At 50.7% G+C, this 15193-nt stretch overlaps 1 protein-coding gene across 1 annotated transcript; it reads right to left on the bottom strand.

Moving 5' to 3' along the window:
* Positions 1–171: 171 nt before the first annotated feature.
* On the bottom strand, positions 172–8060 carry Gpx3 (glutathione peroxidase 3). Its single transcript, XM_052197820.1, has 5 exons — positions 7913–8060; positions 3423–3576; positions 1908–2025; positions 1422–1521; positions 172–1106 (listed from the first exon to the last, which is right to left on the bottom strand). The coding sequence occupies exons 1-5, from the start codon at positions 7997–7999 to the stop codon at positions 885–887; spliced, it is 681 nt and encodes a 226-aa protein (XP_052053780.1). The 5' UTR covers positions 8000–8060; the 3' UTR covers positions 172–884.
* Between the last annotated feature and the right edge of the window lie 7133 nt (positions 8061–15193).

Below are 15193 nucleotides of genomic sequence, written 5' to 3' on the forward strand. Positions count from 1 at the left end.
GAACTGATGGGAACTGAGTCACAGACTCTAGAAGCTGGGCAAGGGCTGCAATGTGGACTGCGCAGGTACGCCCTGTGCACCTCCCTTCCTCAATCCTCCCTTGACTCCATCCCCAGACCCTACCTCCCATGCCAGGAACCCACCACCAAGAACATTCCAAGTAGGCCGAACTGCTGCAGAAATACCTTTACTGGGCAACTGGGGAGTGAGAGATGCCAGTGGACAGAGTGAGAGGATAGCATGTCCCCCAGAGGAGCGGGGATGGTGTCCCTGCCTGGGAGCCTAAGCCTGAATGCACTAAGGGCTGGCGCCACAGACGGGCTCAGGGGAGGCCCGCCCACAAGGGCTTCGGGCCCCTCCTTCATGGAGACACCACCCCTGACTTGGGGTACATGGCCATCATGCTCACGCCTGCCTCGGCTGTTCTCGGGAGCACTGTGGGATGAGGTTGGGGACTTAGGAGGGTCCTTCAGGAAGGATGAAGGAGGCTGGCGGTGTAGTGAACCCAGAAGTGTAGTGCGGACGTGTGGGAGATACAGGCCCCAAGAATGATGTTCAGGTTTGAGCAGGACCGTTGGACCTACAACTTGTGTTTCCTTTGGGCTCATTTGGAACAGAAAGTGGAAAAAAAATATGAGGATGTTGTGCCAAGCCATGACCACAGATGGTCCGTCTCTGGGTTTCAAGCAGGCAGATACATGACTTTGTAGCCATGCACACACTGGGACAGTTGTCAGTTGTGTACACTGGTCAGGCTTGTCTTTTGTGTAATAAAGGGAATCTGGGGTGGGTGTAGAATGACTGTGAGTGTGGCTTCCTTCCTGAAGAGCCCCTCCCCAGCCCTTGCATGATGGGCAGGGGGCGGGGTGGGGGCGGGGCATCAGCTACTTCCCTCTGGCGCTCAGGGCTGCCTGCCGCCTCATGTAGGACAGGATGTCCATCTTGACGTTGCTGACTGTGGTCCGGTGGTACCAGCGCATAACCGGTATGCCATCTGGCCCCACCAGGAACTTCTCAAAGTTCCAGCGGATGTCATGGATCTTCATGGGTTCCCAAAAGAGACGGCCAGGTGAGCCCAGGAGTTCCGCAGTGGGAGGACAGGAGTTCTGGAGCCGGGGTGAGAGGGGCGGGGCGTTAGTCTGACTTGAGGCTCCTTCTGACCCCCCCTCCAGGGGAGAAAACTGTCTGGCACTGAGGGAAGGGCCCCAATTTGGGAACAAGAACACTTGACTGTCAATCTCTGTGGTGACTGGAAGGCTGTAGGCCCCTCCGATGCTCCCGTGAACCCTGTCTTGTCTCTGTAATAGGACCATGGGTCTGCCAAGCCCTCCCATGGGACTAGTAGACCAATGCCAAGCCATTCCCATGGGCTGGGGGTCCTAGGCAGCTGGGGGCGCTTCCTCCAGATGACCCACTCTCACCTTCAGGAAAGTGTAGAACTTCTGTTCTTTCTCCCCGTTCACGTCCCCTTTCTCAAAGAGCTGGAAATTAGGCACAAAGCCCCCACCTGGTCGGACATACCTGGGAGGAGTGCACTAGGGTGAGTCCAAAGGAGCCGAGCGGAGCTCAGAACTGAGGAGAACGGGCTGAGGGGAGGGGCTGGGAATCTCTCTTATCAAGCTCATGACTTGCATGGACATACCTAGGCCCAGTGTGCATTTGCCATCTCAGTCCCTTCTCTGTGCCCACCCCACAGCTCTACCCTTCATGTGCTGCCCAGCCAGGTACACATAGCCTCCTGTTTCCCATCCCTTCTCCCTCATCCCATTAAACTCCAAACTAGGGTGGGCATGGTGGGTGGGCAGGGCAGAGTAACTGAGCAGCTGACATGGAGACAGTCAACCAATATCTGCAGCCCCTGAGCCTCCGCCTCATGGAGGCCGCCATCTCCAGCCAGGAGAACTCACTTGAGACTGGGTAGGATCTCCGAGTTCTCGCCTGGCTCTTGCTTGCCAAACTGGTTGCTAGGGAAGCCCAAGATGACCAAGCCGAATGGCCCAAGTTCTTCTTGTAGTGCATTCAGTTCTTGCCGAAGGAGAGAGAAGAGGTGAAGTCCCCGCCTCCGCACCCTGCTCCCATCCACCCTCCAGACCGCTGGAACCTGAGGCCCAGGGAGGGAGGGGTTTACCATGGTGACCCCGAGAGTCAGTGGCAAGACTGAGACTTAGGTCCTTTCCTGACTCCAGTCTGGGGCCAGTGGAGGTTTTGGAGAAAAGTCAGGAATATGCTTTGTACATCAGTAATCACACATCCATTGCCTGGGTCAGTGAGCTGAGGATTCTTACCAGTCCCTGGACAGATGGCTGAGGACCTTCTTAGGGTGGTTGGAGGGCAATATTCACATCCCTCTCTCATCCAGGAACTGAGGGACCCAGGAGAGGCCCTGGCCAGCTCGCCAGTTCCCTTGGCCCCCATGGAGTTAGGGGCAGTGCAATCACCCAGCCCATCTTGTACAGTCCGAGGCCTGGACAGAAGCACTGAGCACAGCACTGTGGAACACCGCCCCCACCCTGTCTGCAGATCCAGGAACTCTCCTGCAGGTGCCAGCCATGTGGCCAGGGTCTGCTCTGCCCCAGAGTGTTTGCCTCTGGAGCCATCAAGCTTTGGCCAGATTGTTCCCTTAAGCTTCTGTCTGCCCTCACTGAGAAGAAGAGACAGAATACTGACATTAAGGAGATGTGGGCTCCAGTCAGATGCCGGGTTCAGCCACTGCCAGCCTTGTGGTCCTAGTTGTTTATACGTGCTGAGCCTGGGTGCCCTTTCCTGGATGAATGCTGAGTTAGGAGGAGGGCTGAGCTAGTCTATCTTTAAAAGTTTGCTTAAGAATGAACTGTAGAGCTGGGCAGTGGTGGCATATGCCTTTGATCTCAGCATTTAGGAGACAAGTGGACCTCTGAGTGTGAGGCCAGCTTGGTCTACAGAGCAAGTCTGAGGACAGCCAGGGCTATGCAGAAACCCTGCCATGAAAAAAAAAAATTAAAAAACAAACTGTTGGATGCCACCACTTAAGGCTTCCATCCCTCTTCCCCGTCAATTTCCTCCAGAATTAAGCTAGCGGACTCATTCTCCAGAGTGGAGACAGAGACGGGTCCAGACGGGTGGGGGTTGGGGAGAGGAGACGTTTTAGCTGCAGCTACCTCTATGGATTCTTACTCCAGTCAAGGGAAGCAAGCAGGCACTCAGTCAAGGTATTGAGGTGCCCTGGGGTGAAGAAAGGGAGCTGGAAACTTCTAGAATGCATCCAAAGACCATCAGACCTTACATAATCATCTCCAGAAAGTATGAAATCCAATGGAGCTGGGATACAAACCTTGGTCTGTCAGTCACCACCACCCTTTCCCCCTTGCACCTCATGGGATTAAAGTATGTCCAAAAGACAGAACTGGCTCTAAATTCTGCAAAAGGCATGAGGGAGCTCTTACCAAGGTATTGGTCTGTCAGACCTCAGTAGCTGGCTACGTTGACAAAGAGGATGTATTTGCCTGCATACTGCTTAAAAGGAATGTACTCCTCCCCATCGATGGTGAGGGCTCCATACTCGTAGATGGTACCGCTCATACCGCCATGACAGTCTGTCTGAAAGAGAAGATGGTAGACACCAAGGAACTATTAGAGTGGACACATTTAGGACATTTTTCCACCTTCTGGACATCGATGATGGCCAGTATGGAGAAAATGACTTACCCAGGACAACAAAAACCGGAACTAGACCAAAACAGGTCCCCTAACTCCTCACCTCCTGTAACTGAGACACCTGAGGACCCAGTAAACACTCGGTATCTGCATTAATCACTTAGTGCTGTGGAACTCTGAAGTTAGCAGTGATCACTTTTGTATTTCGTAGGCGGTTGGGTTGGGTAGGGTTGGGTTGGGTTGGGTTGGGTTGGGTTGGTCTGAGAGGCACAGTTGGGAGGCTGCTACAGAAGTCCAGACAAATAGGAGGAGGCCTGGGATAGGTGACCAGGAAGGAGACACTGGACAGAAGGGATGTGGCAAGATGTTGAGAATGAGTCAGAGCTTCCCAGTCTGGAAGGCTGGAAAGATGAGGCGTGAGGAAGCAGGGATGTGGGAACGGGATCCCGGAGAATGGGACGGTTTGTCACGAGACCTCACTGTGACACCCACAGTGAAGACACAGTGGGTATGAACGCATACACCCTCCTGTCTGTCCAGCTGCCACACCACAGGCTACCTCCAGGAGAATGAGGGAAGGAGTATAGGGCACAGTGGTGTATGCCTGAGTACCCAGGTTCCCCTCTAGCCCTGCCACCAGCTCAGTGCTAGCATGACCATTTCTCCTCCCTGGCCGCCCTATCACGCTGGAAAGGAAAGGGGCCCCCTCCAGCCCACCTCACTCCCAACAGGGACAACAACATTCCAGGGCTACTCTTGAAGTGGGAGAGCCCTGTGGGAAGGGAAAATCACCCCCTCTTCCCTCTGGTTCTAGAAAACTTGCTGCCAAAGCAAGATCTTCAGGTTAACTGGGTGAAGGAGCCACGCAGGCAGCAGGGCAGGTGCCCCAGTAGGGTAGTGTGGAATGCCTCGGTCACTGAGGCCAGACAAGCCAGCTGAGTCTGGCTGCCTTTGCTGTGTCGTCCCTGACAGTTAAACAATTCTCCTGGCTGGGGTACAAAGTCCCTGCTTCCAGGGAGTGTAAATACCGTGTGTTGGACTGAATGCTCAGCCAGACAGCCCTGCCCCACACTTCTGAAGCCCCAGCTGGGATCGCTTCCACCCTAAAAGGCAAACAGCTTCAGGCTTGGGGGCATACACCAGAAATGCCAGCATCAGAGGCTGAAGCAGGAGATGGAGAGTTTAGGGCTAGCCTGAACTACATAGGCATACCCTGCCTCAACAAGAGCAGCACAGTGCAAACAGAGCAGGGTCCAACCCCTGCTACCTCCCTGCATGTTCCCTCCCTCATACCGAGCTGAGTCTCAGATGTGGGACGGAGATCCCAGGGGTTGACTGAGTGACGGGAACTTTGAGACTCCGCTGGGTCCAGCTTCTCCAGATAGTTTTGGGGGAAGGAGGCATGAGGAGCCCCTTGAGTTAGACTCGGTTATCTTTACTGGCTGTGTGGCCCTGGAACGAACCATTTTCATTCTTTGGGCTTTGGTGTGAGAGGTTAATTCCTAGGCAGTTACATGGGGAAGCCTAAGAAGAGAATAGTGAGATTTTCTCCATTAAATTATTTCATTACATTTATTCACTTATTTGGGGGAGGATGTCACAGTATGTGGAAATCACAGGACAATTTGGGAGAGTTGGTGCCTTCCTACATGTGGGTCCCAGGAATCGAACTCAGGTCGTCAAGCTTGCTTACAAGTGTCCTCACCCCTGAGCCGTGCTGCTGACCCAATCAGCTTGTCCTCAGTGTTTGGCTAGGCTGGCAGTGAACTCCTGAATCTGCCTGTCTCTGCACCACAACCGCACCAGTGCTGGCACGTGTGGCCATACCTGGCTATTTTGTGGATGCTGAGGATTTGAACTCGGGCCCTCTTGATTCTATAACAATGATTTTACTCGCTGAGTTGTCTTCCCAACACTGAAAATGACTGAGAAACTACTGACAGATTAAAACAGGCTTGGGCCGGCAGGGCGTGGAGGTTACCCGAAGCAAAGCCAAAGGCCTGTAAGGGTCATAGTAAGGAGAGGCCTTAAGTGTGTGCTAGCTGCCTTAAGAAGTGAATGGCGGCCACTACCATGTTTTCTATGGGGGTAGAATGGGGCTCATGCTAGGAGCCCAGGCTAGCATGGGTTGGAGGGTGGACTTGATGAATGTGCCATAGATTGTAGTCACCAACTCAGTCCCCACAACTCCCCCACCCCTGCCCGGCTTCCATCCTCTGGGTCCATAGAATCCCAAAGCCCTGTTCCTCCACCAGAGGAATGAGGAACAAAGAGGAGATGGGGAGACACTGAGCTAGGCTCCTGGATGCCTAGGGCTACTGGTCCGTCTTCCCTATTCCATCTTCCTACACCCATTGGTGGGATATTGAGAACATGACAGGTCTGAGAGGTTGGAGACTGCAGCTGGACCTGGCTGGGCCTCTAGCAGTGTGTGTGACCATCCCTCCCCCCTCCCCTCAGGATTCCAGCCTGTCAACTGTAAGATGGAGGGCCACTTAAGGCCTTTCAGCCTTGACGTCAGCCTGTGGTCCCATGATGCTCTCTGCCTTGTGCAGTCACCTAGAAACCAGTGGTTACTAGGATGCCACGTCAGCAGCTGGTAGTCCACAGCTCTGCAAAGCCTTTTGCAGCTGTAAACTGGACCAGACAGAGGCTTTCCCTGTCATTGCCCCTCCCTTTGAGTCGAGAGGACATCTTTCAGTGGCTGTATCACATTGGGTCTGCACGTGTCCCCTCCCTGTTCCCTGGCCCTGACGCTGGATTAAAGCAAGCGGTTGAGTCCCAGAAGCCAGAGCTGTAGCGTGCTAACTCCAAGGACCTGAGAGACCAGATGGGCATGCCTGGGCTGTGAGGAGCCAGAAGCCTCAGCTGGTTATGAGATAAGATCACACCTCACCCTCAGACTTTTCTAGACTGCTCTCACTCTTCCCTCTGGACCCACCCGTCTCTCCCTCATTCCACCGACAGGGCTAGGATGAATTTCAGGGCCAGTGTGCTTTCCTGCAGCCTCCTTAGGACAGGATTCAACCCCCACCCCAAGCAGTTCCCACACTAGAGGCACAGGGCTAGTGCCCCAGTCCACCCCCACCCCAACTCCACACCCTAATCTTGATCTCTGTCCTAGAAAATGCCTACTGAACTGGCTGATTAGGAACAGGCTGGAGAGAAAACCAAGGCTTTACAAGTACCCTATCTGTTTAAGGAGCTGAGGAGAGAAAGGGACTTAAAAACAGGAATCCCTCTTAGGGCTCTCTCTCTCTCTCTCTCTCTCTCTCTCTCTCTCTCTCTCTCTCTCTCTCTCTCTCTCTCTCTCTCTCAGAGGTGGGCAGAATCTAGAAACAGCAATGTGTACTTACAGGTTCTGAGAAGAAAGACCCAGAGGATTTTAGAAACTCAAAGCCAGAGCCTACCCAGTTTTGTGCGCATGCATGCAAATGTGCATGCAGGGGTGCATGTATGGTGTGTGTGAAGTTGGAGACCACAGTGTCTTTGTTTGGGTCTGTCCGTCTCTACTGCTTTCTGCATCCTCACCTTAGGGAAGAGGAGAGGCCTGCAGAGCCCACCCAACACAGAACTGACCAAGAAGATAAACGTGCCAGGGCATCTGCCCTCAGCCTCCTCATTTCTATTCCAGCTCAGGGTGCCACAGCTATACTAGAATGGTCGAAGCTCCAGACGACTTCCTGGCCTCAGCTGGCTTCTCTACCTACAGTGTCTGCTCCATGCGTGGCAGGGCAGTGAGCTGTAAAGAGAGAGGGCAACTGGAGGGATCCATAGCCTTCCAGCCATTCTCTCCAGCCACGCCCTGCTGATGGAGAAACTGAGGCCCAGAAAGGGATGCGCCTCCAAGTCAAAATTCTTTCTCTCATAAATCTCAGCCTCCAACGCCCTGGGACGAGTGAAGAGGCTATCAGCCCGCCCCCCCTTCCCCCCAGCAATTTTTCAGGAGTATGGCCACCAGTTGCACTCTCCTGATTGTGTGTGTGCAGGGGGCACACCCTGTCCCAAACCCCCTGAATGGGACAGTCACATCCCAAGTATCTGGATGTGGCAACGCGACCCCGAGATGACAGTGGAGGAGAGATATATGAACTCGGGAAAGACTATCCTCCTGGGTTCGTACTGCCCTCTGAAACACGCGGCTCTGTGTTGGAAGGGCGCAGAGACCGAGGGTTACAAGTGGGGTTCTGGGTGCCTCTGGGGAAGCAGTGGCTTTCCCAGTCGCGCAGTGGACACCTGGGTGCGATGGACTCCTCTTGAGCCCCAGAGGTTCACTCACCTTGGATTTCTCTTGTCCCCGGCCCGGCGGAACAAACCCGGCCAGGAGCAGGGACAGAAGGCAGGATGCCCGGAGGATCCGGGCCATGGCGGGCTGGGGCGCGTCTTGGGGTGGCCACCGTCCGTCTGAGGTATCCGAAGCGCTCAGCCACATTTCAAGCCCTCCACTGTGGCCAATCCACAGCCAGGCCGGGGGCTTCCTAGCCAATGGCAACGCGGTTAGGATTTAAAGGGCAAGACATACCCGCCCCTTTTCTCTCCCTCTCCCCAGGCCCGGGGCGACGGTGACACAAGCTCAGGAGGCACAAGAAGGGTGTCAGCTGCCTGGGAAGAGCAGGAGATGGGCGCAGCCAGGGTTCTAGACAACACCCAGGACGCGGCTTTTTTTCCCCCCAAGCTCTGAAAACCTAGGGCCCCGGGGATTTAAAAGAACATAGAACCCATTAGTGCAAAAAGAAACTGTGAGAGCCAGGTGTAGAGATTCATGCCTGTAATCGCAGAATCAAAAAAGCTGAAGCAGGAGGATTGCATAGGTTCAGTGCAATCTGTGACCCTGCCTCGACAAGGGAATGTAGCTTAGTGGTACAGTACTTACCAGCTCACACGAGGGCATTGGTTTATTCGACTCCCAGCATCAGCAAACTAGAGGAAATCTGTGAATGTGATTTTGAATTCGGCCTTCCCCTTGGTTAGGTTGTGGATGACAGTTCAGGTGACTGGGGACCAGAAAACACATACTCCCCTCACCCCTTTTTTAAATTAGCACATAAAAACTATGTGTCTATCTCTGTGGTCTTAGACTTATTCTTTTCCCCCTCTGAGCCTCAGTTTCCCCTGCTATAATGATGGGATTGGTTAATGAGCTCTAAGGTCTTCCAGGCTCTGGCTCTAGCTGATGTGCTTCTAAGTGGTAGGCCTAGTCCAGGAGTTTAATATTTGTTGAATCAATTAAATCATTAAATTTGTTTGTGCTTTCATATAAGGTCAGGCTGGGCATCTCTAGATTGAGGGCTTCCAGGTTTAATCTGGTCTGCGATAGGGGTTTGGTGCTTCCTGCCTTGCTACCACAGTGGGCTGGGAAGCTGTTAGGACAGTCCTGGGCTGCACATCAGAACCACTGTGTTGGGCTAAGGCACCTGCGGAGCCTCTTGCCTTCAGACACATGGCAGAAGGGATTCCATGGCACTTGACCCCAGTCTCGGTCATGTGAGTCCTAGGATTTAGGTGCCTTCTAGAAAGTTCCTGACTCAGAAATGCCTTCAGGTACCATGCTTTCACTATGATTCAGGAAGTTAATGTGACCCGTGGAATTTGGAATTTTCTGCATTCATAAGGCCTTGCTCCGTGGCGGGGCTGGTGAGATGGCTCAGCGGGTAGAAGCCCTCACAAGGCTGTGCAATAAAAGGGTTTGCAAACTGATGGCTTGAGTTTAAGCTCCAGAACCAAGGGTGAAAGGAAGGAACTGGTTTCTGAAAGTAGGCCTTCAACCTGCAGCACAGCAATAATAAATAAACTCATTGCATTGAGGTAGAAAGAACCTGGAGGCCAGGAAACCTTATACCATGGAGGTATATGACTGGCTGACACAGTAAGCTCCCAACTGATATCACTATTCTATCCTAAACCTTAAGTGCCTGAGGCCTAGTGACATTGGAGTCCTTCATGAAAATTCCTGCAGTTAATTTGTGCAGGACAACCGTACCAGAATCCAGTCTCTGGTCCATGTTGTTCTGCTGCTCTTTGTTCTGTATCCTCTGGGACTGACCCACGCACGATGCTTACACTTTGGGTTTTGAATGACTGTGTTTATGAACAGTGCTGGTTGGATTGGTTTTGGTTTGGTTTGGTTTGGTCAACTTGACCCCAACTGGAGTCATCTGGGAAGAGGAGCCACAGTTGAGGATTGCCTCCATCAGACTGGCCTGTGGGCAAGCCTATGGGAGCATTTTCTTGATGGATAATTGATGTAGAAGGGCCCAGGCCACTGTGGGTCGTCCTCCTCATGTGTACAAGAAAGCAAACGCTGCCCGGTGTAGTGGCACAGGCATTTAATCCCAGCACTTGGGAGACAGGAAAAAACTGGATCTCTGTGAGTTCAAGGCCAGACTGGTCTACAAAGCAAGTTCTGGGACAGCCACAGCAACACAGAAAAACCTTGAGAGAGGAGGGGGGGGGGGAGAGAGAGAGAGAGAGAGACCGACCTTTGAAGCTGATGCTGATGTGGTAGATTTATTCCTGAGAGATGTTGATGTTGATCTCTACCGGGCAGCTTCCATTTGCCCTCAGGTTAAAGTTCAAATTCTTTCAGTGACTCAGAACCTGCCTACTTCATCTTCTGGCCTCTCTTCCAATTCTTGCTCAGCTGGACAGAACAGTTTCTGTTCCCAGTCTATAGCTCAGCCTCACCTGCAGTCTTTCTCTGTTGGCTGCCCTCTGCCCCCCCACCGGGCCTCCCCTTTCTCCCCCCCAGGCCCCCCACCTGGCCTCCACCCCACCCCACCACCCGGCCTCACCACCACCACCACCACCCGGCCTCCCCTCTTTACCTTATTTTCTTCTACCAGGTCAGGACTCTGCTAACATCACTTCCTGAGCGCTGCTTAGATCCACTGGGTTTGTTTTGGTTTTGGTTCTTTGTATTGTTTAGTTGTTTGTTTATGAGACAGGGTCTCACTGTGTAGCCCCGACTGTCCCAGAACTCACTATGTAGTCTAGGCTGGCCTCCAACTCACAGAGATGTTCCTGTTTCTGCCTCCTGAGTGCTGAGATTAAAATTTGTGCCACCACATCTGACCCCTGGTTTTATTAGTTCCTAGAATATTCAACAATCTCTACCTCAACTCCAGTACACTTTTTGTTTTTGAGCATAGGGTAGTAGATTTATTAAGGAAACATTAAAAAAGAAAACTCCTAAGGGAGATTTTTTTTCTTTCCTTTTCTTTTTCAAATTTGTTACATAGTCTTTTGCTTTAAATTTTTAAACTTTCTCCAGGCAGTAGTGGCACATGTCTTTAATCCAAGCACTTGGGAGGCAGAGCCAGGTGGATTTTGGAGTTTGAGGCCAGCCTGGTCTACAGAGTGAGTTCCAGGACAGCCAGGGCTATACAGAGAAACCCTGTCTCGGAAAAACAAACAAATAAACAAAAAACCCCAAAAACCAAAAGAACACACTATTTTAAATTTCGTTTATTTGGAGGCACAGCACATGAGCTGTGTGTGCCCAGTTAACATAATTTCTTGATTTTTGTCTGTTGTCTACTTATTTACTTATTTCTCTTGAAACAGCTCCCATCTCATCATCATGACCCAGAACAAGCAGGATGCCTGGTAGCCTTCGATAACCATTTGAGCCCATGAGACTAGTTTGATACTGTGTGAGACTGGAGGCTGTTCTGAGGAAGCCTGTTTGGGAGAGGTGACATGCGGGAGGCTGTGGGAAGGGGGTGGTAGATACAGACATCTTAGGGCTTGCGAGAAAGCATTAGTAGGTTTTATCTCCTACCTGAGAACAAGATCTCCTTTGTCTCACCCACAGAGCTGAGCACCAGTGCCTCTTATCCTCTCCACTAAAAGAACCTGTAAGGGGGCTGGAGAGATGTCACAGAGGTTAAGAGCACTGGGAGTTCTTCCAGGATTGGAGTTAATTCTCAGCACCCACATGACATGGCTGCTCATTACTGCCTATGACTCCAGTTCCAGGGGGATCCAGTGCCCTCTTCTGGTTTCTGCAGGTACCAGGCATGCGAGTGGCACACATAGATATAGGCCAAACAGCCGGGCACATAAAACAAATACAGATATAGGAAACTAAAACGGAACTTAAATTCGTGGCACACATAGATACAGGCCAAACAGCCAGGCACATAAAACAAATACAGATATAGGAAACTAAAACGGAACTTAAATTCGTCTCTTACCGGGCTGGAGAGATGGCTCAGTGGTTAAGAGCATCCACTGTTCTTCCAAAGGTCATGAATTCAAATCCCAGCAACCACATGGTGGCTCACAACCATCCTTAATGAGATCTGATGCCCTCTTCTTGTGTGTCTGAGGACAGCTACAGTGTACTTACATATAATAAATAAATAAATCTTTAAAAAAAAGAAAAAAGAATTCGTCTCTTACCAAGAATTGCAGTGCACACTTTCATCCCAGCACCGTAGAGGCAGAGCAGGTAGACCTCTGAGAGAGTTCAAGGCCACCTGGTCTACATAGTAAGTTCCAGGATAGCCAGAGCTGCATAGAAAAACCCTGTCTTGGGGCTGGAGGGATGGCTTAGTGGTTAAGAACACTGACTGCTCTTCTGAAGGTCCTGAGTTCAAATCTCAGCAACCGCATGGTGGCTCACAACCATCTGTAATGAAATCTAACACCCTCTTCTGGTGCCTCTAAAGACAGCTACAGTGTGCTTACATATAAAAATAAATCTTAAACAAACAAACAAACACCCTGTCTCAAACAAAACATAATTACTTATTTCTTCTTTCCTTCCACCATGCAGATCCCCAGGGTGGAACTCATGAGGTCAGGTTTGGCGACAAACCTCTTTACTCCCTGAGCCGTCTCGATGGCCCTAGCTTTCTGATTGGTTGGTAAACAAGGACTAGAGATAGTGGAATAAGAGATTTTTTTTTCAAGTGCTGATGCATTGTGTTCTCAAGGAAGACAGAACATGAGTTAATGAACAAAAAAAGGACCATAAAAGCCAGAGCACTGAACGGCTCCCCATTGCTGAGTAAGAGCTTTGGGTTTGGAGGTCAGTGATGGGGTCAGCCAGCCCAACGTAAGCTCCTAGACAGGGGTGGCAGGAGGGAGGCCCAGCCCGCATCGCCCCGCACTGTGTGATCTGTTTTGCAATCGAGAAGAGTTTGCAGAACTCAGGTGGGGCCTTGGAACTTCTGGTTCCCAGAATAATTGGCAGATGGAATCTTAGAGTCAGCTCACAGGCTGTCAGTCAAGAGTCTGGTGAGGGACAGAGAGCCTTTCAGCAGTTAAGAATGTGTGCCGCCCTTGCAAAGGACCCAACTTCAGTTCCTAGTACCTGTGTTGGGCAAAACCACCTGTGAGTCCAGTTCCAGGGCATCTGGGTCTCCAGGCACACACACGTGCATACACACAGAAATAGATACACATAACTACAAATAATAAGAGGGGGGAGGGAGGGAAGCTAGAGCCTGCTCCTTCCAGAGAGCACCTTCCAGCTCCTCAGCCTCTCCTTTCTCATCTGTGGAACAGGGAACTGGACATGACAATTGTCTATCTAGGGGTGATGTCTAAACTACTAACCATCAGTCATTCAAAATGACCTATACACAGGTGCTGACTTTGATTTATTACATTTTTTTTTTTGTAGCCCAGGCTGACCCTGAACTTGATAGATAGCTAAGTGTGATATCTTCCTGTACTGGAAATCACCAAACTTGGCTTCTGTGGTACTGGAACAAAACGGGGGACTTCATATATTTTAGATAAACCAAGAGCTTTGTCCTCAGCCAGAGCTTAACTTTTTGAGAAGACCTTGGGACTCCTGAGAAAGGTCGCATCATCATTGCCATTTCATAGATGACTCGAACACACAGAGAGGTCAGGGAACTTCATGTTGTGCAGTTGGAAAAGAGGCAGAGCTAGGTCTGAACCAGACACACTGTCTTCAGAGCCCTTGCCAATAACCTCTGGGCCTGTGCCACCTGATGTGGTAGTTACTGGCCATGTGGCCTTACCGGGCGCCTTGGAATGTGCCCTGTCCAAATTGATAAGTGCCAAGAGTGTAAAGTACACACCGTTTTTGAAGAGTTGTTCTTTCGTTTTGTTTTGCTTTTTTTAAAAGGCAAATGGTAGCTTATCATAGCTCAGCAGTGGAGAGCTTACTGAGTATATATGAAGTCCCCAGTACGGGGGTTGGGGGGGGGTGGGGGGTGGAATGTTCAACATAAGCCAGATTACGGTGGCTTATACCTGTAACCCCAGCTCTTGGGAGATGGAGGCAGGAGGATTAGGAGTTCATGGTCATCCTTGGATGTATATCTGGTTTGAGGCCAGTTTGGTATACACAAATCTCTGTTTCAAAAGAAATCTATATTATACGTGTTGAAATAATATTTTATTTTATTTTTGGCTTTTTTAGACAGGGTTTCTCCATGTAGCCCTTGTTGTCTTGGAACCACTCAGTAGACCAGGCTGACCTCGAATTCAGAGATCCACCTGCCTCTGCCTCCAGAGTGGAAACAATATTTTATTGTGTCAAGTTAAAGGATAAATGTAAGTTTAAAATCGCGCCAATCATGGAGAGTCAGGGTTTTTAATCCCAGAATTTTTGAGGCTAAGACAAGAGAATTGTCACATTTGAACCTGTCTGGGCAGTAAAATGAGATCCTGTCTCAAAACAACAGTGGGGGGCGGGGTTACAGAAGAGCTATCGAATCCCCTGTAATTAGAGTATGAGCTGCCTTGTCTCAGAAAGACTGCGGGGCTGTCTCTGTGCTAAAGAGACAATTCAATGGTTAAGGGCACTGGCTGCTCTTCCGGAGGACCTGGGTTTAATTCCCAACACCAACTTAGAAGCTCGCAACCATCTGTAACTCTAAATCCAGGGGATCCAACACCCCTTCTGATCTCCATGGGTACCAGGCACATATGTGGTACACATACATATACTCAGTCACACACATAAAAATAACTATTTTTAACTTTAGAATAACAGCAGGCCAGTGATGGGGCTCATCAGGTAAAGGTGCTTGGGGCTCAAGCCTGGTAACCTAGTTTGATCCTAAGAAAGAACCCGGGAGCCAGGTAGTGGCAGCACATGCCTTTAATCAAAAAGCAGAGGCAAGCAGACCTCTGTGAGTTTGAGGCCAGCCTGGTCTACCAAGTGAGTTCTAGGACAGCCAAGGCTACACAGAGAAACTCTGTCTTCAAAAACCAAAAAAGTAAAAGATGAAAGGAGAAAACAGACTCCATGAAGTCGTCTTCACACCACCTGGGTACATGAAGCACTCACCCATCCTCCCTCTCCCTTTCTCCCTCTCTTCCCCCTCCCCCTCTCTCCCTCTCTCTTCCTCCCTCCCTCTCTCTCTCTCCCTCTCCCTTTCTCTCTCTCATCCTTGCACACAACCTTCATACATGCACACACTCACACACCTCATAAACACAACACACCCACACAAATAAGAAATTTTAATTTTTTTAAATTAAATAAATTATTTAATTTTACCTGCCAGGAGTATTATGTCCATCTATAGAATCCCACTTACTCAAAGTGTTGAGGTAAAAGGATTACAAATGC

This window comes from Apodemus sylvaticus, chromosome 10 (assembly GCF_947179515.1).
Source record: "Apodemus sylvaticus chromosome 10, mApoSyl1.1, whole genome shotgun sequence".
Lineage (NCBI taxonomy): Eukaryota > Metazoa > Chordata > Mammalia > Rodentia > Muridae > Apodemus > Apodemus sylvaticus.